Source organism: Lathamus discolor, chromosome 1, assembly GCF_037157495.1.
Source record: "Lathamus discolor isolate bLatDis1 chromosome 1, bLatDis1.hap1, whole genome shotgun sequence".
Classification (NCBI taxonomy): Eukaryota; Metazoa; Chordata; class Aves; order Psittaciformes; family Psittacidae; genus Lathamus; species Lathamus discolor.
The window spans coordinates 52,864,498-52,886,583 of record NC_088884.1 but is presented as its reverse complement, the minus strand read 5'-3'; the positions used below and the strand labels follow the sequence as shown (position 1 = coordinate 52,886,583).

General features: G+C 38.9%; 1 protein-coding gene across 7 annotated transcripts in view; it reads left to right on the top strand.

Annotated features, from left to right (window-relative positions):
• The first annotated feature begins 1,200 nt into the window (after positions 1-1,200).
• LOC136010239 (ankyrin repeat and sterile alpha motif domain-containing protein 1B-like) overlaps positions 1,201-22,086 on the top strand; it is a 443,611-nt gene continuing 422,725 nt past the window's right edge. For all 7 annotated transcript variants that reach the window (XM_065671169.1, XM_065671159.1, XM_065671149.1 and 4 more), the window contains exon 1: positions 1,201-1,401. In XM_065671169.1, the coding sequence (XP_065527241.1) occupies positions 1,201-1,401 (201 nt within the window). The remainder of the gene's footprint in view (positions 1,402-22,086) is intronic.

The following is a 22,086-nucleotide window of genomic DNA, read 5'->3' as shown; positions in this document are numbered from 1 at the left end:
GTGTAAAGTATTTCCAGCCTTAGAGAAACTGTCTGAAAAATGGAGCATTGATAGAGAATACATTGTGAGGTATTTGTCTTCTTGTGCAGAAAATGAACTTCACTTTCATTTTAATTTTTTCCCGTTATAGTCAATAAAATATGCTTCCTCCCTAGAAATCATGCAAATCTTATATGTCTGCCTACTATCATTCACATTTTTGTATGAAAATTCTATAAACTTAAAATCTTATTTAGTAAAAATATTCTAGTTATTCATTTGAAATGGTGACCTTTTCAAATTGAATTATGATATGTTGGCTTGAAGGTTTTCTTGTGTCTTATAATATTTTATGGTTGAAGAAATCATGCAGATAATCTAATTACTTTGACTAAAATTGTTGTGCCGGTTATGTCTTTTGCAGTACTACAGGAGAGAAGCTGTGAAATGTATTCATTATCGATTCATTAAAGGGGTTTGCTATTATACAAGCAGAAAAGCAGACCACTACCTATCTTGTATTAAAAGGGGGAAGGGGAAGGCATAGTAAACCACGCCATTGGCTATGATTTATGTATTGCAGTTCTTAGTGTCTTGTAAAACGTAAAAATCTACAATAAACAGATATGTAAAGCGTAACTGGTATGAAGATTCTATTCAGATTTAAGTGCTCTAGGTTGCTTTTGAGTCTCGCTATTTTCTGCATTTGTTTTGACTGCTCTCATCATTCAAGATTGACGCGTGGATGGGTGTGTAGGAGGAAGCAGCAGCAGCAGGCTTACAGCTTGCAGACAAAAAAAAAATCTGCCTTATCTGATGGCTATTATTGAAAATGCGAGGTGTAGCCTAGGCTGGGTAATGATGGGGAGCGAGCAAGGGGGAGCAAGAATCATGGAGCTGCATACTGATGAGTGTAGGAGTACTTGATAAAAAGAATTCTTGCTGCTGGCAGTGCATTGCTCATTGTGGAGTATTCCAACAATCACATATAACGGAGAACAGCTTCGCTGACAGCTTGATGTGCCTTTTTTTTTTTTTTCCTGCTGTATGACGTACTGGTCCGTAGTAAAGATTAATAACTAAGAAATGTAGAGCTAGGATCAGATCTTATGCTATATACTGCCCTGTAAACTATGTTTTACTTCTGACTTTTCTGCTTGCTGAAAACATTAATCTGTCAAGCTGGCGGGCTCCTTTGATACCAACTTTTCCAGGAACACGATGTGGCAATGCCACCTCTCAGCCCAGGACTACCGCTATTATCCAGTGGATGGTTATTCATTGCTTAAACGCCTCCCTCTTCACCCTCCTACAGGACCCCGATGCCCTGTCCAGACAGTGGGACAATGGTTGGAAAATATTGGGCTACCTCAGTATGAAAACCACTTGCTGGCTAATGGATTTGACAATGTGCAATTTATGGTAAGAAATTGTCTGTGCATATCTGTGTATATACACTGTAGCTGCCTTTTTTGTCTGTGTCTGATGTGCTCATAAAAACCTTAGAGTAATTCTGCATTGCACTAGGAAGATCTGTATAGTGTTTCACTTTTCTGTGTCTAGCTAAATTAATAATATATAGACTGTCCTTGTATAAACTTCCGAATTGTACTTGTTACAAAATATTCTAGCCAGAAATATGGTAAAAGAAACACTGCATATGAAGGTTTTTTTCTCCCTCTCACCAATTTTCAGATTAAAAAAGAAAAATGCACAGTTCTTTTAATCTGTTGCAGGATTTTCACAACATGTAAAAGCTGTAAACACCCCTATCTGCAATACATCACATTATTACTTTTATTTAAACATTAAGACCATTGTAGTAATAATAAAGTAACATGCAATGCTATTCTTGCATTGAGGGGCAATTAAATAACAGAAAATTATTTAATGAAGTGTGCTGTCTATGCAAGTGATTCTTGATGTCTTAGCTAAATGCTTTTTCATCTTCAAAAATCAGGCTATGGGATTCACTTGTTGAAACTTATGCCCTGTGTGGAAAAGTAATGCATTCCCTTTAATAGCTCCATTTTAATCTTTTAACTGTAGACATTTATCAGGAACATTTGAATGAAATAAAATTTTATGTAGTTCAGGTTATACAGTATTACCATGTGGTGTAAAGTAACAGAGACCTGTCATGCACAAACTTCCCATTGAAATGGATATTGACAGTAGAGAAGCTTACTTGTAAGGTTGTTATATAATCACTTCTCTATCTGCTTCAGTACTCCCATTACTTGAACCTCTTGCAAAAATCCTGACTCCATTTCCTATAAAGTATCAGAGCTTAAAATAATATTAATCAGTCCCTTTTAAGATATTTTTAGTAACCATGTATATCTTGGAGCAGTTCTAACTCTGCATAACTTACACCCGGCATATAAGAAACAGAAGTGAAACAGTGAGAATATTGCAACTGTAAGATCATCACAACTTGTGTTTTCCTATTTAATTTCTTTGGCTAAAGTCATTATGTGCCTTTGACTTACTGACTGGAAAATTAAGGCACAGATGTCTGCCATTTCTACATTATAATAGTGTAGAGGTTTCTTCCTGTTTTTACATGGCTGCCATGTGATCTTCTGCTTATATCAGTAAAACTCAACAGAATCTTCACCTTTAAATAGTCTTGAAAACAAAGCTGGAAGAGTGTGCTGTCAGTGCAGCAATGTAAAAAATAAAAACCAAAATGTGTTTCAAGCTGCAGTTTCACAAAGTGGAACTACAGATTTTTATATATGTTGTAGCATTAGTTACATAAGTAGAGGATCATTTAGTCTTAAAAAGATTACAGAAGGAAATTGTTCACAGGAGGCTGTAGGTGGCATAACAAATGCAGAGGGGTACACCTACCACAGGTAAATTATGAGCGCCAGAGGAGCCAAATAAACTGCCCTGCGGAGGGCTTTTGTTGTCCCCTGACTATGGAGGAGCCTGAACCATGTTCCGGGGGAACTGATAAGACTTTAATTTGCTATGTCTTTTATTAGCATACTTATGTAAACACACAAATTATATACAAGATTCTATGACATAGTACCCAGATCCAACTTTTCAGGTATCAGACAGATTTAGTTATGCCTGCATACATGTGTGTTAGATAATGTTTTCTGCTTCCTTTAATTTAAGCCTTTTCTGAAGTGCTTTGTTTTCAAAAATATATTGCAGGTAAAATACAGAATAAATTTTAATATTAGTTGGGGTAGTATACACATGTGAGTGGAAGGTTAGACTCATGTCCAGTGATTAAGTAAAAAGCTGGAAAAACCCTAGTAATAAGGAGTTTATATTTTCAGGATGTAATAATTCCTAATTTATTGATGTCAAGCTGTTCATCATGCTGTTATATATTTCAAGTTTTGTTTGTACCAGAATTTGGATAGTTCTCATATTTTATTAGAAACAAAAATGATCAGAAAACATCAATTTTTTTTAATAATATTCTTTTGAATGTAACAGTATTATGTAAAGAAAGCTTCTTCTGAAAATGTAAATGAGTGTTTTTTAAAAGTATTTTCCATTCTAGCCAAAATGTTGAAGAGAAAATTAAACTCAAAAAGTACATAGGAAAATGACAGAATAAAGACCTGCTATGCTAGGATTAAAATTCAGATTATTCCAAACTTAAATGTGTTGTAGCCTTCCTTAATATGAGAAAACTGCTTTGCCTTTATTAAAGTGGTTTATATATTAAGTTATATTTTACAGTCTTATTAAGTGTTTCAGATAGGTTAGCTACTTCGCACTGAAGAACTCTTAATACTTCAATGCAGTAAAAATCATTTAGACATATTTCTTCTATATTCAGTACCATATTCCTGCTTTTGTTTTTCTGGAAGCACATTCTGACCTGCATTTATTCATTCTGTTGCCTAAGCAACAACCATCACACTCCTATTAAGTATGATTTAGTAATACATGTCTTACTAGATGTTCAGAACAGGAGAGGGAATATCACAATGTTATAATTAATGTCCATGGAATAATATACATATGAGAACAAATATATCCTATTTATACTACTCTCAAAGCAAAATACTATTAATTAAATTAGCATTCTAATTAAAAGGAGGTTTTTGGATAAAAAGACTTAATGGTTAGTCATTCATTAGATCATAGAAATTAACTCTTTCTTTTTAGTCCCCCTTGGGCATTAGGAAAGTTACTCACTAGACTGTACTTTGGAAAGCTATTCACTAGACCGTACTTTGAAATAGGATACGAAGATTTGTTTGTTAACTGAAGTGTGTGGACTTTATAATAAGAAACCGCTTGTTTCTGTAACTTTACAGTATGAATATTTTTCCATTGTTCATCAGTATATATGTTTTTAAAGTATCTTGCGATAAAGTATTAAAAGTTGTGTTTTCACAAGCTGTTTCTACACGTATTTGTGCACATAGCAAGTGCAATTCCTACCTATTATTAGTGATGTGCAGGAATGACACTTGCATAACATTTAGTAGGCCCAGGACAGATTCAATCCCAAAACTTGGTTCATGTGTGCTTGTAGGAGTAGAATCATACCTGTATATATATATAAGCAATCATTATTAACTGATAATTTGTTGTGTAATAGGCTGCTGTCCTTCAAATGTAAAAATTTGTAGTGACTTTTTGCAGAGATTTTCTATATTTGAAGATGCAGATGATACTGCAGTTTCATAATATGAAGGCTGTTTTGCAGTCTAATTCTAAAGCACAAGAAAAAATTAGGTCGATCATAAATTGCAGTACATAAGCTAGATATAAAAAATAAGGAAGCCTAATGAATCAGTGAACATCTTTTTGATGCATAGGTCCCATGGATATTTCTGGGATAAGGTATAATCTTTATGCAGACTCTCAGGCCTACATGACTTAGTATGCTGAGAAAAGTTAAATTGCAGAGAAACATGAAAATATACAAGTGTACAAGGTTTCTAGACACTTGCATGCAGCTTTATACAACTCTGGAGCTTCATCAAAGACTCCATTCTGGATTCACAGAGATAAAAGCAGTTCCGTCATATCACTGCCCAGTGGGGACTGGTTCTGATTAAGGGCAGCATATTTATAGGTTGTCCTAATCATTAAAGATATTCAGAAATTTTATCACTTGCTTAATATTGCAATTTAGTGAAGATAGTATCTCTTCAAAAGATTTATACAACAGTGTGTGAAAGAAATAGGGACCAGGCAACTGAAATGACAAAACAGAAAAATATGAAACATTTTATTATAATTTTTGACATTCCAAAATATTGTTCATTAATAATAGTTAATAACTTGAATTGGCATAAGACATTTGACTTTCGTGGCTGCTGTGAACTTACAGACATGCACCTGTACCCCTTCAAGTACTTAAATGGCTTGTATTGACTGTGTATTTTTCTAAGTTCAATTTTTTTCACTGTTGGGAAACTGAGGCATAGAGTGCAGCGTGGGATTTAAAGCTGCTTATACATTTGAGATAAAGGGCACTAGTCCATAAAATATCTACTAACCTAGTGTTTAGCCGATGAATTACTTGCTTAAACGTAGGTATCTAGTACCAGTTGAGATACTGGATACTGGAGTACCAATTGGATAGGGAATCCAGAAGATCCAGACAGGGCTGACAGGTATTAATGAGGACCAGAGACAGTCAGACACTTCATGATCAGCAGCCAGAGTCCAGGTGGGATAGCACTGAGCACCTCAGATGGCTCTAGGGTCCTGATGCTTACGCAGCTGAAATGAATCTTCAATGTTGTAGGTCACACAGAGCTTGAGAATATAGATGACTTGAGTTTGCGCCTGCTGTCTTAGTTGCATATGCATTCTTATCCTTCTAATAATTTTCTGTAATTGTATTCATCCTGTGAACTTACCTGCACAAGTGTTTACCTGATTTCACAGTGCTAGGCATGGCTACCTTCTCAGTTCCCTTTAGCTGCCTGTTTTGGATTTAATTTGAGTTAACTTTTCTTTCTCCTTTCCTCTCTCTCTTTCGTTCTTTGTTTCTTTCCATTCATTTTTTCACTAGGTCTGGAGGTTTATTGAATCAACTGAAGTTTATCTGGAGACTGTCCTCCCTCAGGTGTCATTCCTGGGATTTGCTGTTCTGGAATACCCAATAATTCTTGCCTTTAATCTCTCTGGAGGATCTTAAACTCTGTACCGAGTATAAGGACAGAAACAATTTTGCTTCTTTAGAGTGAAATGCACCTGAAAGAGTTCCTCTATGTGCATTAGCTTCAAGTCCTGAAGTTGCAGAGACCACCAGAGCTTTTACCCAAAACTGCCTGGTGCAGAGATAGGCGATTTGGACATCAGATGAAAGCTTGAAAGACTTGTCAGTCTGCCAACACCTTTCTTAAATAGGCCATGATGCAGATGATGAAAAGGAAGCCAGTGTTTGACAAGGGTTCTAGTCTGTAGTGACTTTCAGAAGCCAACACCTAATATGCTTAAAGCATACTAGAGAAAACCATTTAACACAGCCTTAAAACCGGCTGCGAGTAATATGCGGGTCCCACTGATGCTGGAATAAACTGTGGTTTAAGATTTTCTGTACATCAAGTAAAATCTTAGAATATATGCCTGGAACTATGAGTTTCAATCCCCTTATCTGAACATCACTGGCAAACCCCAGAACTTGCTTGTAGTTTTATTGCAGATGTACAAAACTTGACACTAAAACTGTGGAACTCTTCTCAGTGCCTGTGCAGCTGTGGCTTCTTCCCTGAGAAAAGCAGCTCTTTGTGACTCTTTGTCGCTCTTCCGAGTCTTCCTGTCCTTCACCTCAGTAAGCCTTTGCAGCTCCTGAGGCAGGCCAACTCTAGCGATAGTCCAGCCTGTTAGCAGATCGTAGAGTGGCGGAGAATTAAAGTTAAAATATGTACCAGTCACTAGATCTTTAGGACTCATTTCAGTTGTCCACGTAATGGAAATCACTTTATATGTCTGAAACATCTGTGTAGGCCTATAATATAGGATACAGGATCCATGGAAAACCCATACCTATCTGGAGCTTTAGTTGGATTCCAGGCAATGTACATTTGCACATCCCAAATGACTAAATTAGTATCTGTGGGCAACTAGGTGAAGCACCTTATCAGCCATTAAAGCAAATGGAGCATAGGATGCAATTTAATTGACTGGCGAAGTAACTATTAGGGTACCTATTTAGGGTAAATTAAAGTAGATTCATCTGGTCAGCTGAATCACTGTCTAGGCTGTATTGCTTTTTTTACTAGGTCTCCTTAAGCTCTCGTGTAGACACAAAAATTTTGATGCCACAATTTGGGCTAGAATCCATCCAGGGTTCGCCAAAAGGAAGCACAAAGTATTTTTATTAAAGCTGTTTCTCGTCTCTCAGAATATCCAGCCCTGAGGCTTCAAGATCTTTTATCTCATTCTAGTAAGGATTCTTAGTATAAAATCTGGGATAGGCCTGTCTACCTGTCTGCTAGGTTCTGCTGAGTTAGCCTTTAGGTGAGGGTTTCTCTAGTTCTTCTGGAATATTTGGTCATCTCTATTTAAATGCTTCATACAAGGTTGTACATGCAAGGCACACAGACAGGACTTCCAGGCTGTACACTTCGTAGACAATCCAAGTGCCAGTATATGCAGTGGAATGTCCTTCCACTCACCTCTGCCATTCAGGTTAGTGACATCTAGAGTATATGGGCCTCTTTGGGAGTTCACTCTGCAGTAGTCTGAGAGGAAGAGCTTGTCCAATGTACATATCAATGTATTGGGCTCAGTCTTACCCTCACTAAGAACAGAGGGCCATATCCAGATGTTGAAAGCCATAGTATGTACAGTTACCACTAAATGTCATTGTACATATCTGTGAGTATGGTACTTGAGGACTGGAATTAGTCCCATCTGTTCTACAGATATGTTAGATGTTAACATTCAATGTTGTGCTTGACCTAAAAGCCTGCTTAGCTCTTAGAAAATCTGACAATATGTAAAGGTCCTTAAAAATCACAGAAACTTTAAAGGTTAAGGGAGGCAAAAATTATGAAAGTTTTTACTCCTCAGAGTGAAAACCTGAAGATTCAAAGGACAATCCATTGATAATTCTATTTACATTGTGGGTAAATAAGGAAAAGCTTCGCAATGGAAGGCAATGGTAGACTTAAAACTAGTGGCCTGTATGTAATAGAAGGTTGCAGCTTATTCTTAGTTATTTCATATGGGAATACTTCTTAATAAAAAAAAATCATAAAAGGATTTTAAAAGGAACACAGTATACAGTTGTTTATATTACTGTTTTAGAACAACACTGTCTGACAAGAAGCAATTAAATGAAATCTGGTAAATTAATCTCGAACAATGACAGAGTTCCCTGACTAAGTTAAAGATGTTTGAAGGGCAAAGCAGTAGAGAGGAGCTTGATTACAGATAATTACAGTGTGGGATTCTGAAGGAGTTATCAGGTAAAGATTATGGGTACTAACAGATAACTGGAAATAAACATAAGATTCTTGAACATGTTACCTTTTATGAAGGAAGACAGGATGATGTAAGAGAAACTTGGGTAGATATATGAAAAAGTATTAATGCAGATTGAAAAACACTGAAAAAAAATAGAGAGAATACATCACAAAAGAACAGGTAAATAACCAAAATTGAGGCAGGAAAAAAAAAACTGGAGAGAAAATGACATTTCATTAAGTATGTGAGTAGAATACACTTAGGAAAGGTTTTATCAATATGCTGTAGCTGAAAGGGATATTAAGAAGGTTATGACCACTGCTAGAAGACGGAGAAAACTCAGTTTTAGCATAAAGAACAAAGTACAAGAATTAGTGAAATGCGGTGTTAAATGAAGGCCACTGAGGTATTGGGAGGGGGTGAGGAAAGAGAGAGCGCTATCATGCTGCAAGCAGATAAAAGAGTACTTGGTTAATTACAGTATCTGAATCATCTAGGTTAGGTGATGTTTGATGAAGAGTCTTAAGAAACTGAAGAGGAAATATGAGATCCTTTAGCAATCATCTTTGAGAACTCCTGGAGAATTAATGAATTGTTAGAAGACAAATAAAATACAAATATACTACCAATATACATTTCCTATCACAGGATTGATCCTCAGCATAGATTTCCAGTGTCCTGACCAGCCTTTCACCTTACAACTGATGCCTTATTAAAAAGGAAATGGATGGTGCTGCTGGTAGCAACAGATAGTTACTGTCAACAGTACTGAGTCTGGCGGGGAGAAGTTGGGAGAGTGAATAGAATGTCACAATGGGGTGTAATGGGAAGAGAATAAAGCTAGATGAGGTAACTGCATTTCAGTATTTAAGAAAAAACAGTAAAGAAACAGATGTATTATAAAACACATTGTGCCTCTCATCACGTAGATGAGAAGCTTTCCTTCTATCAAAAGCAATTAAAATTTCGACAAGGGAGACAAGCTTAATTTTGCTGGTAAAATTGCAGCTACCTTTTAATACCAGAACTACCATGCAAATAAGCCATTTCTGGTACAGAATGTCTGACTACCTCTAAATTTCCTCAGCACTTCAACTTTCCTTCTGTTTAGAGATCTTATTTTCTACATGTTGGGGAAAATTTTCCTTCTCCCATACACCATGCCAATACATTTTTGTGGTACCAACACCCCAGCATCAGTTTTAACCTTTGTAATAACAAAAGCTTTGAAATCCATAAGGCTTTTATCCATATGATGTCCATTCTGCTTGCCCATCACAACATGCTGTCCATTCTGCCTACTCGTGTGCACTCGCACACACGTGTGCAGAGACATACACAAATTCCACAGAAAAGAAATTCATCAAGATCATCAGAAATAAAGAATTGGAGAGTTACAGTACCTGCCAGACCTCAGTTCATCCCTCACATTCATATGTGTCATGATGCAGTCTTTAGTCACAGGTTTCTATACTAATTTTTTCCCTCCAGTTCTTTCCTCATTCAGTGTACTGAGATCTGAGTATGCAGAAGCACATACTTCAAGGAACTAGCAGTTAAAAATAAAACTTTATTTTTCTACAGTTACATTGCTTGATGATTTTACACCCTTAGCCCAATGGTTATTTAAAACAATTGTGGGACCTCTAAGCTCTTCTTTCAGCAGTAATTCACAGTTGTCTAGTATTGTTAATCTGGAATATTAGAATTGTTTTATCACTCTAAAGTGCTTATACATCCAAACAGGCTTCTTGTTTGCATTTGGATTTTAGAAACTGGGTTATAAAAAGTTAGTTAGAAAAGATAAAAGAATAACACTTCAGATGATATCTTTAGACAATTAAAAATGAATATATTCTGTTAGAAACACTTTTCTCATAATTCTTCAGCTGAGCTTACTGTGCATCAGTGGTCACCTCCAAAAACTTTGCCTGAGTGTTTTACATGTGTCTAAGCACAGATTCAGTTCTAAGAAAGTTTGATGTTCTTGACTTTCAATGGGAAAAACAAAAGATACATTCTTCAACTGTTGGAAATAAGGTAAAGGCCAAGTGCAGACAAAATAAAATACCTTAACTATGATGTTATTCCAAATAAGAATAACTAATTGAGTTAACATAAGCTTTTATTAATCGTAAATCCAGTGTCACACAAAAATATCACGCCTGGTCTCTAGTCTTGTTCCTAGTCCTCTCCTGACTGAAATATATTTTCAGGAAAACTGGTAATACAAATACTACTTTACTCCCCATCTAATTAACTTCTGTAGACTTTAAAACACTACATTAAACATTTGAAACATTTTATTCACTATGGAACGTATTATATTCTGTATCTTTTGCTGCCCCTCATTAAGCTGCAATTACTGTGCTTATGGGATAAAATCTCCATGCAACAATGCACTATATTTGTTTTAGGCTGGTTAGTAGTGATGAAACTGAGGGTATATACACTTGTTGTACACACAATGCATGACTTAGCTGAAATCTCATGTTTCAGACATTTATTAGTGTTATATTATACAGTGTTTTATTGAATTAGTTGAAACTGAATTATTTAATAACTTTGATGGTGGGAACAGCAATAGGTTAAATTTGCGAGATGTACCATCCCTGCTCTAGTTTGTGTTGAATGTCTTTGAGTGTATGGTAATTGAAAACTTTTTGATCCAAAGACTAGATCTAGATGGAAGTTTCAAAATATAAAAAACAAGTATTTGCCCAGGTGGCAGATATGGAGGGATAAGGTTACTGTGGATACAAGTGCTAACAGTCGGTTTAAATATTAAAAACTGTTATATCATGAATAAAAGTATGCTGGATGAACACCTATCAAATGACCTTTCCAATATAAATCCTGAAGAGTATTTTCTCTGACTGCCTGGTTAGCAACCATCAATTGGTAAAGAGTGGCCTTCTGCACACAACTCCCCCTCTGTAATTAGGAAGAGGGCTGGAAAAATCTGCATCTTATTCACTGGAATCTTGCAGCTCATGTTAAAAACAAATACATGTACAGCTGGTTACAGCTCTTAAAATCTCAGAAATGATTGATAGATTCAGTAGTCACGCTATTTAACAGCTTTTACAGTGCTTCAGGTCTGATCTCTCCAAGCAGCTCCCCTTTTAATCATATAGAAAGCCCGATTCTTGAAGTAAGTTAAGATGGCGTTTATAAAGTAATAATAGTTCTTATCTGCTATACTGCATTAGGATAAAAGATTGCACAATGCTGAGTTAGTTTTTAGCCTTGATCCATTTTTAAATATAGTATGAATATTATAGCTCTGTTAGCTTCTCTGAACTCCCTAGGCATCCCTCTTGTTGCCAGAAAGGAATTATAAATTGACAATGCAAGTTATTTTATTTCATTTTCCATCTCCCTTGGAATTTGAAAATGTGTCTTTTCTGTCCGTGAACTTTTTATTCCCTGATGTTCTGATTTTTTAGGTACTTGTTTTATTTCCTTTAGAAATAGTAGATCTTCACTTTCTGTCCAGAAAAATAACTTCATGCAGCAAGAGTGGAATATTATGCTAAAGAACCCAGATACAGACAAATCTTTGGTTCCTGGTAACATCAGGCTTTTTGTCAGCAAATTCTGTTGTTCCTGCTTGTATTGTTTGATTTCTCTGTCTCTTAGCTCCTCTATGTATGTAATAGCATTTTGCTTCATGTATGTATATGTTTAAAATGCATGCTGATTTCCTTCCTTCTTGAACAATAAAAAATGGAGACCTGGGGAAAGAGAAAATAAACGCTTGGTAGCATGTGCAGAAGAAACCTGGTCTATGGAGAATGCATAGGACAATATATCTAAGGGTCTTTTCTGAGGTCAGCCTTTGATTTGGATTATGAGCTTGGGGAGGAACTCTATTCCCTTAATTATCTGGCTAGGATGTTGTGTATATTTGCTGACCCACATACATGAAATCAAGAGAGGATTCTGGAATAGGAATATTTGTATATTAAGAGCTATCGTGTGGCCAATTAGCTGCTTGTGTCTGTTCTTTGATAGTATGGGTTTCTAAGTACCTGTAGCTGGAAAGCACAGGTTCTCATTTGGGAGTCAGAGGTAGCCAGATTGCTTGAGGAATCCATTGGGTATCTTCTGTTAGTTTCTGAATAAATCCAGTGGCAAGGATTGAACTTAAGCTAAAAATAGTGCAGAAAACCAAAACAAGTATTTAATACTCATTAATATTTTTATATCCCAAACCAAATGAATCAGGAACATTTACTATGTATGAGCTAGCTATGTGTAATTTATCATTACTTTGATCTTCAAGTCATGCATTTTATTACTTCTCATGGCAGAAACTGTTTCTTAGGATTCCTCTTGTCTCTCCTGTATCTACTCAGGTACCCTATTCCTTTCTTTTTAGTCCTGAGGTTCAATGTGACTGTCCATCTAGATGCATTTGTGTTTGAGCTCTCTCCATGCCTCACCATCCCTGCAGGCTGGCCTTTTCTTCTGCTCCCCATGTCTCCTTTTCTCCATTTACTCTTTCCTCAGTTTACTGACTTAAAACATTTTAGGGAGTCCTGAAAAAAAAGCAGAGGGACATTTAACATGATAGTCTTCACAAAAATATTCTTGCCACTCTTTGGGAGGCAGCTCTGGCCTAACAGAGCTGGTGCCAAGTGAGAGCTAGTTTGCTTGGCTGGGCTTAAGCTGACTCCTTTGCAGTACTATATTATTCAGATTTTTCCATTTTCCAGTGTGTCTCAGGCTTTTGATTTATCTGGACAGCTAGCTACAAGTTACCACATTTTTTTCTGATAGAAGTGATGCACTGAAAACCCTTTGATACATATGTGCAAGAGAAGGAGCAGAACTGGATTTTCTAAAGTGTGAGTGCTCACAGCTGAAATGGAATTTGATTACAGTTTTCCTTTGAATACATATGTACATAGATACAAAGTGCTTATTGAAATGGAAGAGAACAATCGCTGCATTTAGGCACTGAGAACTAATAGATTTTTTTATTATCATTCTAATTAGTCCTACTTTAACTCTTTGTCAGTACAATGGGCATAAAAATGCCACCTTGCCTTGAAGAAATTTTATAAAACATATTAATTCCTGTTTTGGAGCTGTCTAATACTATTTCACATCTAAAAAAGTCTGAAGTGAGTCATTCTTACCGGTGAGGTCTTCAATGGAAAACTATACATAAGACATGGACCTACACAGAGCATGATAAAGACTAAAAAAAGAAATACCAGATATCTTTTTTTGTAAGCACCATTCATCCCGCTGCACTGAAATAATGAATTATTCAGAAATGTAATTCTACTGCACGTATGATGCCACGTAGAATATGGATCCTGGGTTGTAGGGTGGTTAGCCAGTGCTGAGAAGTCTTCGTTCTGGTATTTTGTAGCTTTGTGACTTTGCAACATTCCTTTAACATGTAATGGGGATCAACAGCTCATATTTTCTCTGGTTTGTTCATTTCAGTAACTTTTCATTTTAAGAAGGTGTACCAAAATCTAGAAATTTCATCATAGAATCAATTAGGTTGAAAAAGACCTTTAAGATCAAGTTCAACCATTACCTCACTACTGCCACTGAACCATGTCACTAAGGGCCTCATCTGCACATTTTCTAACAGTCTCCCACAATCTTGTGTCACTGGATCAGAAGCAGTTATATTAGCTGATTAGTTGGTAGCGCTGGTCTATTTTGGACCTGGTATTAGAGGCAGGAGAGATTCACAATTGCTCACCAGGACCCTTAAGAGAATTTATCACAAAGTTAATTTAGAAAAAGCTTTCTCGCAAGAAATCTGCAAAGTATCAGTAAAAGAACTGCTTGAATTTGGACAGGGGGAGGCCCCTAAATGTTAGTTGTCAAGCAGAGTATCCTTGTATAGGAAAAGGATTAGTGGTAAAACTCGTCACAGTAGCATCAGGAAAAAGGGTGCCAGACAAGGTGGACTGATTTGCATGAAGGCTTCCCTGTGACTGAGGGAAATGGTGTACTAGAGTGTCAGCTTACTGGACTCTGACAGTGCATATCCCAACATGCACGCTTGGAATATCAACCATGTAGCAAAAATGCAGAATCCTTCCATAGTATTTTGGGACTGGATCTGTCTGCGTATGGGCAGTACTATCTTAAGAATGTATCAACTTGTCCTCTCAGTAATTTTGACCTTGTTAATTCAGATTATTAAGAAAATTCATTATGTTTATGGGAATAATCACCACCTCAGACAAAAAAACACAGCAAGTTTACCTTTATACAGAAGATTATTGAAACCATATCCTGTTTACTTGGCGCATAGTTCAAAGTGCTATATAAGTATGCTAGAACTGTCTGTATGAGACCAATACGTGACTTTAAATTTCACAGCTAATACTTGCTTTGGCTGCAGACAAGTTACATATTTCAGTTTCTGAGAACACTCTTCCTCAAATGCATGGATTTTTTTTCTTATATTCACTGGTAATAAAAGATTATGCCTGCCATTATATATGCAAGTGATTTATGGATTGCTATAAAAATACCATCTTGTGTGAGCATTTGTAACATCTAAGAAGTCAGTTATGGGTAGAAAACACAGAACTATGATAGTCTAATTACTGCTTTTGTGTTGTATCCGAGATAAAAGAATATTTGCAAAAGAGTAAAAAATGTGTAAATAAAGCAGAGAATGTGAACAAAAAAAAGGTCACAATAGTCACAATATTAGAACTATATCTGGATACAATATGGGGATTTGGAATAAGTTTCACAGGGAGAAAAAGCAGATATGAAGGGAGGAAGGGAGCAGAAAGTAGTTTACTATCTGGCTTACACAGCCAGGAATCTGATTTTGCATTTGTTTATTTATTTATTGGATGTGTTTGTTTATTTTTATACTTCAGAATTATAAATATTGTTGCTTAATGACAAGATACTTAAAAATTGTAAGCAAACTATTTTGATGTCTATGGTAATTAATATTCTTTATGAGATCCAGTCAGTAGCTACACAGGTTATTTTAATACAGTCTGGTTGACAGTTACTGTATTATTGGTGACATAGCTAGACTATGCTACATGAAATGCTGCTGTTTAGTATTAAGAATGTATTGTCATGGCTTGACAATGTGATACTAAAAAATGCAGTGATCAGTGAATCACTGCACAGTGCATTTCTTGCGTATCAGTGGCTACCCAGTTGTTTTCCATAATGGAACCTTTAATTTTAGATAAAGTTAGCAGAAACTGAATGTCTTTCCCTCTTTTCCCTCTTTGCACTCATTGGTCACTTACACATTGCTCAAGCGTTTTAGGGATCAGTAAAGGACAGTGAAGCATCCCTTTTATGCATAGAAGGGAGGCCATCCAGAGGGACCTTGACAGGCTTGAGAAGTGGGCACGTGTGAACCTCATGCAGTTCAACAAGGCCAAGTGCAAGGTCCTGCAGCTGGGTCAGGGCAATCTCCAGTATCAGTACAGACTTGGTAATGAAATTATTAGGAGCAGCCCTACAGAGAAGGACTTGGTGACACTGGTGGATGAACCACCAATGTGCACTGCAGCCCAGAAGTCAGTTGTACCCTGGGCTGCATTAAAAGTGTGGCTAGCAGGTTACAGGTGAGTCCCCACCTAGAGTACCACATGCAGCTTTGGGGACACCAGCACAAGGAAGACATGGACTTCTCAGAGCAGAAGAGGAACATAAAAATGGCTGTAACACCTCTCCTAGTAGGAAGAGCTGAGAGAATTTGGGATGTTCAACCTGGAGAAAAGAAGGCTGCAATAAGTTTCATTGCAGCCTTCCAATATATATAAAGGGGCCTTATCAGAAAGAGGAGAGAGATTTTTTACCAAGGCCCATTGTGACAGTACAAGGGGCAATGGCTTTAAACTAAAAGAGGGTAAATTCATAATGGACATAGGGGAGAACTTTTTTATGATGAGGGTGGTGGGACGCTGAAGAGGGCTGCCCAAAGAAGTTGTGGATGGCATCCCTGGAAGTATTCAAGGCCAAGCTTGATGGGTTTTGAGCAACATAAATGATGTCCCTGCCTATGGCAGGGAGGTTGGGCTAGATATTCTTTGAAGATCCTTTCTGACCCAAACCATTCTGTCATTCTGATTCTATAGAATTATTTAGGTTGGAAAAGATCTTTAAGATTATTGAGTCCAACCTTTAACCTAGCAGTGCCAAGTCCACTAAACTGTGTACCAGTGCTGAGTACAGTGCTGTGTTTAAGTGCCACATCTTCATGTCTTTTAAATACCTTCAGGGATAGTGACTCAACCACTTCCCTGTTCCAGTGCTTTCCAACCTATTCAGTGAATAAATTGTTCCTGATATCCTGTCTAAACCTCCCCTGGTGCAACTTGAGGCCATTTCTTCTTGTCCTGTTGCTTGTAATTTGGGAAAAGACACCAATACCCACCTGGCTATAGCCTCCTTTCAGGTATTTGTAGAGAGCGATAAGGCCCCCCCAAGCCTTCTCTTCTCCAGACTAAACAACACCAGTTCCATCAGCCATTCCTCATCAGACTTGTGCTCCAGGCCCTTCACCAGCTTTGTTGCTCTTCTCTGGACCCTCTCCAGCAATTCTAATCTTTCTGGTAGTGAGGGGCCCAGCACTGAACACAGGATTCAAGGTGCCACCTCACCAGTGCTGAGTACAGAGAGATGATTCTAAGTATCCTTTCTTCCATCTGCTCTGCAGGTTTGGGCCTGTCATCATAATACAGTTTTGAAGGGGCTGTTCTTATTTTGATTCTTGTGGAGTATATCATCCCAAAGTTAATTTGCAAGAAGTCTTCTGCCTTCTCTGCAACGCACAAAAAGAAATAAGCTCTGCAGTGCAGGGATGATTTGCTGCAATCTAGAAAAGGGATGGTAAATTAGCTTACTCCAAATGCTAAAGATCAGCTGAGTCTTATGTATCCACTGAAATCTATGGTGGATTTGTATTTAACAAAACCAGGTCTTCTGCCTGCTGTACATCCAGCGCTCAGTCTGTAGTGTAGTTAAATGCCCATCTGCGTCACTTTAAATTAGTGCAAAGATCAGAGTGAAAAAAAATTATGTAAGACAAATTATTCATATATTTTGCTTTTTGGGGCAGTTTTAACTGCTAGCAGAGACACTGTGAACCACTGAGTTAGAGAAACCTTTAATCTCACCTAGTATGGTCATACCAATGATTCTTGGGAACTACGGCCTTGATTTGGATTCTCTAGCATGTTTTGAGGAGCAGTGTTTGCTTAGTGCTGAACATAGGCTTCGTGGTGCAAACCAGACATTCTTGAAGTCACTACATGTGAAGTGAAATGCATCCTGATATGATGCTGTTGTCCACGCATGACACGCAGGGTGACCAATGGAACAATAATAAATCCTACTTTATGAGAATAGGGAAACACATCTCCCCCATCGTCGCTGGAGAACAATAGCACCATGTAGTGACATAAAGCGCATGGGATCACATCACAGCGATCTGCTGGTTGCCGTGGTGACGGGAGTGGGCCTGCAAAGCCAGGCGCCTGGCTGCTGAATTGGAAGGGATAAGAAAAACACAGCCCACTTCCCATGCAAAATGAATTACAAGAACAAGCAAAGGAAGAAAAGAAAATTGTCAACCCTTAATCAAATGTTCTCTTATTTTTAGAAAGGGTTTGAATAAAATGGAGGCCATCTCCGTTTATCTCTTGGGCTTCAGGGATCTGGCTAGTAATATCTCTGTATATACCGTGAAAATAAATGACACAGTTTGTGCAAGACAAATCACACATAACAGAAATCTCATCTGTGTGCAGTAGGCGATGACAATACCATATTCAACCCTGCTATTCGTTGTGCCTGCCTTAGGAAACAAAATCTGTAGGAATATGTTAAAATTGGTCTCACCAAACCAACTGTATTTAGCAGGCTAGCCTATGTATTTTCCATGTACCCTTTTAATTTTCACCTAGAGAAAGTTAGTATATAACTGTTCCTTATTAACTGCAAAGCTCTCTTGCCTTTTGCCCTTGCTTCAGCACTACAGATCAAAAGCCACATGGTGGAATGTGAAATGAATTTAAACATAGCAAATCGGTGATGCATAAAAAACAGTTCCTGTATCTGTCATTTTCAGGAGCTGCCTTATATTTAATTCCATTTAGCAGTATTAAGCAAAACAGCTAGTTCAGTTGACCTAACAGCCTCCAATTAGTAGCAGCTAGGTTCTGAAAATGGTTTGGGCACCTGAAATTTAGGCAGTGTCTTTATTTTGCAGCGCACAGAGTGGACTCTGAACAGCCAGGTGAGGCCTCCAAGATCACATTAAAAATGCAGTTAGGTGAAGAAATGGTGAGCACCAAGCCATGCTTAACTCCACAGTTCCTGTGTCTGGGAGTGGGATTGCTACAGTTGAATTAGGCACAAAAAGCTTAATAGGAAGAGAAAGGCAGGTAAGAAAGGGGTTTGCAGTGCTAAGCAAAGGAAGCCTGTAAGATTCTTCAAAGCAGAAGTTACATCTGAAGGTTATGCATCCTTTTGCAGCCCTGCATTAGACACCATTTGGAGGCTGGATTTCTTGCGCTGCTCCCTGAGTCTTGATGTGCAAGTCATCCCTTTGGATGAGGACAGCTGGCTCACTGTTTTCTTCCAAATTACAGTATGCACCAGTAGCATGAGTCTAGCTCACAAGTTAGGATACTTGGTTGAAAGAAACAGAAAGTCCTGAATTTTTAGCTTTTTATCTGCTTTTATATTTGGCAAAATAAACCAGGAACCTCTCTAGGAACAGCACAAGATTAATTTACCACAGCCAGCTGTCACTGGTCTAAAGGGTAATATTCCTTTCTGGCTTACTCACTAAACTTCACAGCAATTTAGTTTCAGCAGGACAAGTGAAAGATTCCTTCTCAGTTCCAGAGTGCCTTTCCTATCAGCTGTTGCATAGCTTGTGCTCTTAGCAAACCCAGGTTTGAGAAAGACACATACATTTGATCTCCTGCCTTCTGTATGAATACTCTGATAGCTGGGCTGTGCTATGAGGAAGAAAGATAAAGCCATTCTTCCCCTTCTGAATTTTAAGAAAGAAAGCATCTGCCGATTTCAAGAATTTTTTAAGAAAGAGCAGCTGCCAGTTCATGCTGTTGCTCCTGTGTTTTTCCCTTGAGCGTGCTCTGAGACTACCAGATCAAGCTCTGATGGTATCTAAGAAGAGATGCCAGTTTTCTAGACTCAGCTGGAAGGACTGTCCCGCAGGGGAAAAAGGGTACTAGGACTGGCTCCCTGAAATGCCTGTACACCAATGCACGCAGCATGGGGAATAAACAGGAGGAGTTAGAAGTCTGTGTGCAGGCTAAAGGTTATGATCTAGTGGCAATTACAGAGACATGGTGGGACAGTTCACATGACTGGAATGTGGTCATGGATGGCTATGTCCTTTTTAGGAAAGATAGGTCAGCGAAGCGAGGTGGTGGAGTTGCTCTTTACGTGAGAGAGCAACTAGAATGTATTGAGTTCTGTCCGGGGTCGGATGAGGAGCAAGTGGAATGTCTGTGGGTACGAATCAAGGGGCTGACTGGCACAGGTGATACAGTTGTGGGGGTCTATTACAGACCTCCTGATCAGGACGAAGGAGTTGATGAGGCTTTCTACAGGCAACTGGAAGTAGCCTCGCGACTACATGCCTTAGTCGTCGTGGGGGACTTTAACTACCCCGATATTTGCTGGAAGACTCACACAGCCAGTCATTCACAGTCTAGGAGGTTCCTCGAGTGCATTGATGATAATTTCTTAATGCAAATGGTGGACGTACCAACTAGGAGAGCAGCGCTGCTAGATTTAGTACTCGCTAACAAGGAGGGTTTGGTCGAAGTGGTGACAGTCAATGGCAGCCTTGGCTGCAGTGACCATGAGATGGTGGAGTTTAGGATCCTGTGTGGGAGGAATAGAATACCTAGCAAAGCCACAGTTCTGGATTTCCGAAGGGCCAACTTTGGCCTCTTCAGTCAACTGCTAAGGGAAGTCTCATGGGAAAGTGTACTAGGCGGTAAAGGGGCTCAAGATAGTTGGCTAGCATTCAAGGACCGCTTCTTCCAAGCTCAGGATCGGAGCGTCCCAATGAGTAGGAAGTCAAGTAAGGGATCTAGGAGACCGGCGTGGTTAAACAAGGAGCTGCTGGGCAAACTCAAGTGGAAAAGGAGAATCTATGGATTATGTAAGGAGGGGCTGGCCGCTTGGGAGGAATATAGGACAGTTGTTAGAGGATGTAGGGAGGCAATTAGGACAGCTAAGGCCTCCTTGGAACTCAATCTTGCTAGTCGGGTTAAAGACAATAGAAAGGGCTTCTTCAAATACATAGCAAATAAAACTAACACAAGAGGCAATATAGGCCCACTGCTGAACGAAGTGGGTACCCTGGAGACAGAGGATATAAAGAAGGCAGAGGTGCTGAATGCCTTCTTTGCCTCTGTCTTTACTCCTGCAGACTCTCCCCGAGGGCCCTGGATTTCTATAGCCCCAGAAGGAGTCAGGACAAAGGAGGAGTTTGCTTTGGTAGATGAGGATTGGGTTAGGGATCAGCTATGCAAACTGGACATCTGTAAATCGATGGGTCCGGATGGAATGCACCCACGGGTGCTGAGGGAGCTGGCGGAGGTCATTGCTAGGCCACTTTCCATCATCTTTGGTAAGTCGTGGGAAATGGGCGAGGTGCCTGAGGATTGGCGGATGGCAAAGGTCACACCAATCTATAAGAAGGGCAAGAAGGAGGACCCGGGTAATTATAGACCGGTCAGCCTTACCTCCATCCCTGGAAAGGTGATGGAACAAGTTATTCTTGACTCCATCACTAGGCATATCAAGGATGAGGGGGTCATTAAGAACAGCCAACATGGTTTTATGAGGGGGAAGTCATGTATGACCAACCTTATAGCCTTCTATGAGGAAGTGACTAGGTGGAGGGATGATGGTAGAGCGGTAGATGTAGTTTTTCTTGATTTCAGTAAGGCATTTGATACTGTCTCCCACAGCATCCTCATAGATAAGCTAAAGAAGTGTGGGCTTGACGATCAAGTAGTGAGGTGGATCGAGAACTGGTTGAAAGGAAGAAGGCAGAGAGTTGTGGTCAATGGCACAGAATCTAGCTGGAGGTCTGTGACTAGTGGAGTTCCTCAGGGGTCGGTGCTGGGACCGGTGCTGTTTAATATTTTCATCAATGACCTGGATGAGGGAACTGAGTGCACCATCAGCAAGTTTGCTGATGACACAAAACTGGGAGGAGTGGCTGACACACCAGAGGACTGTGCTGCCATTCAGCGAGACCTGGACAGGCTGGAGAGTTGGGCGGGGAGAAACTTGATGAAATTTAACAAGGGCAAGTGTAGAGTCTTGCATCTGGGGAAGAACAACCCCATGTACCAGTACAGGTTGGGGGTTGACCTGCTGGAAAGTAGTGAAGGGGAATGGGACCTGGGGGTCCTGGTGGATAGGAGGATGACCATGAGCCAGCAATGTGCTCTTGTGGCCAAGAAGGCAAATGGCTTCTTAGGGTGCATTAGAAAGGGAGTGGTTAGTAGGTCAAGAGAGGTTCTCCTCCCCCTCAGCCTTGGTGAGGCCGCATCTGGAATATTGCGTCCAGTTCTGGGCCCCTCTGTTCAAGAAGGACAGGGAATTGCTTGAAGGAGTCCAGCGCAGAGCCACAAAGATGATTAAGGGAGTGGAACATCTCCCTTATGAGGA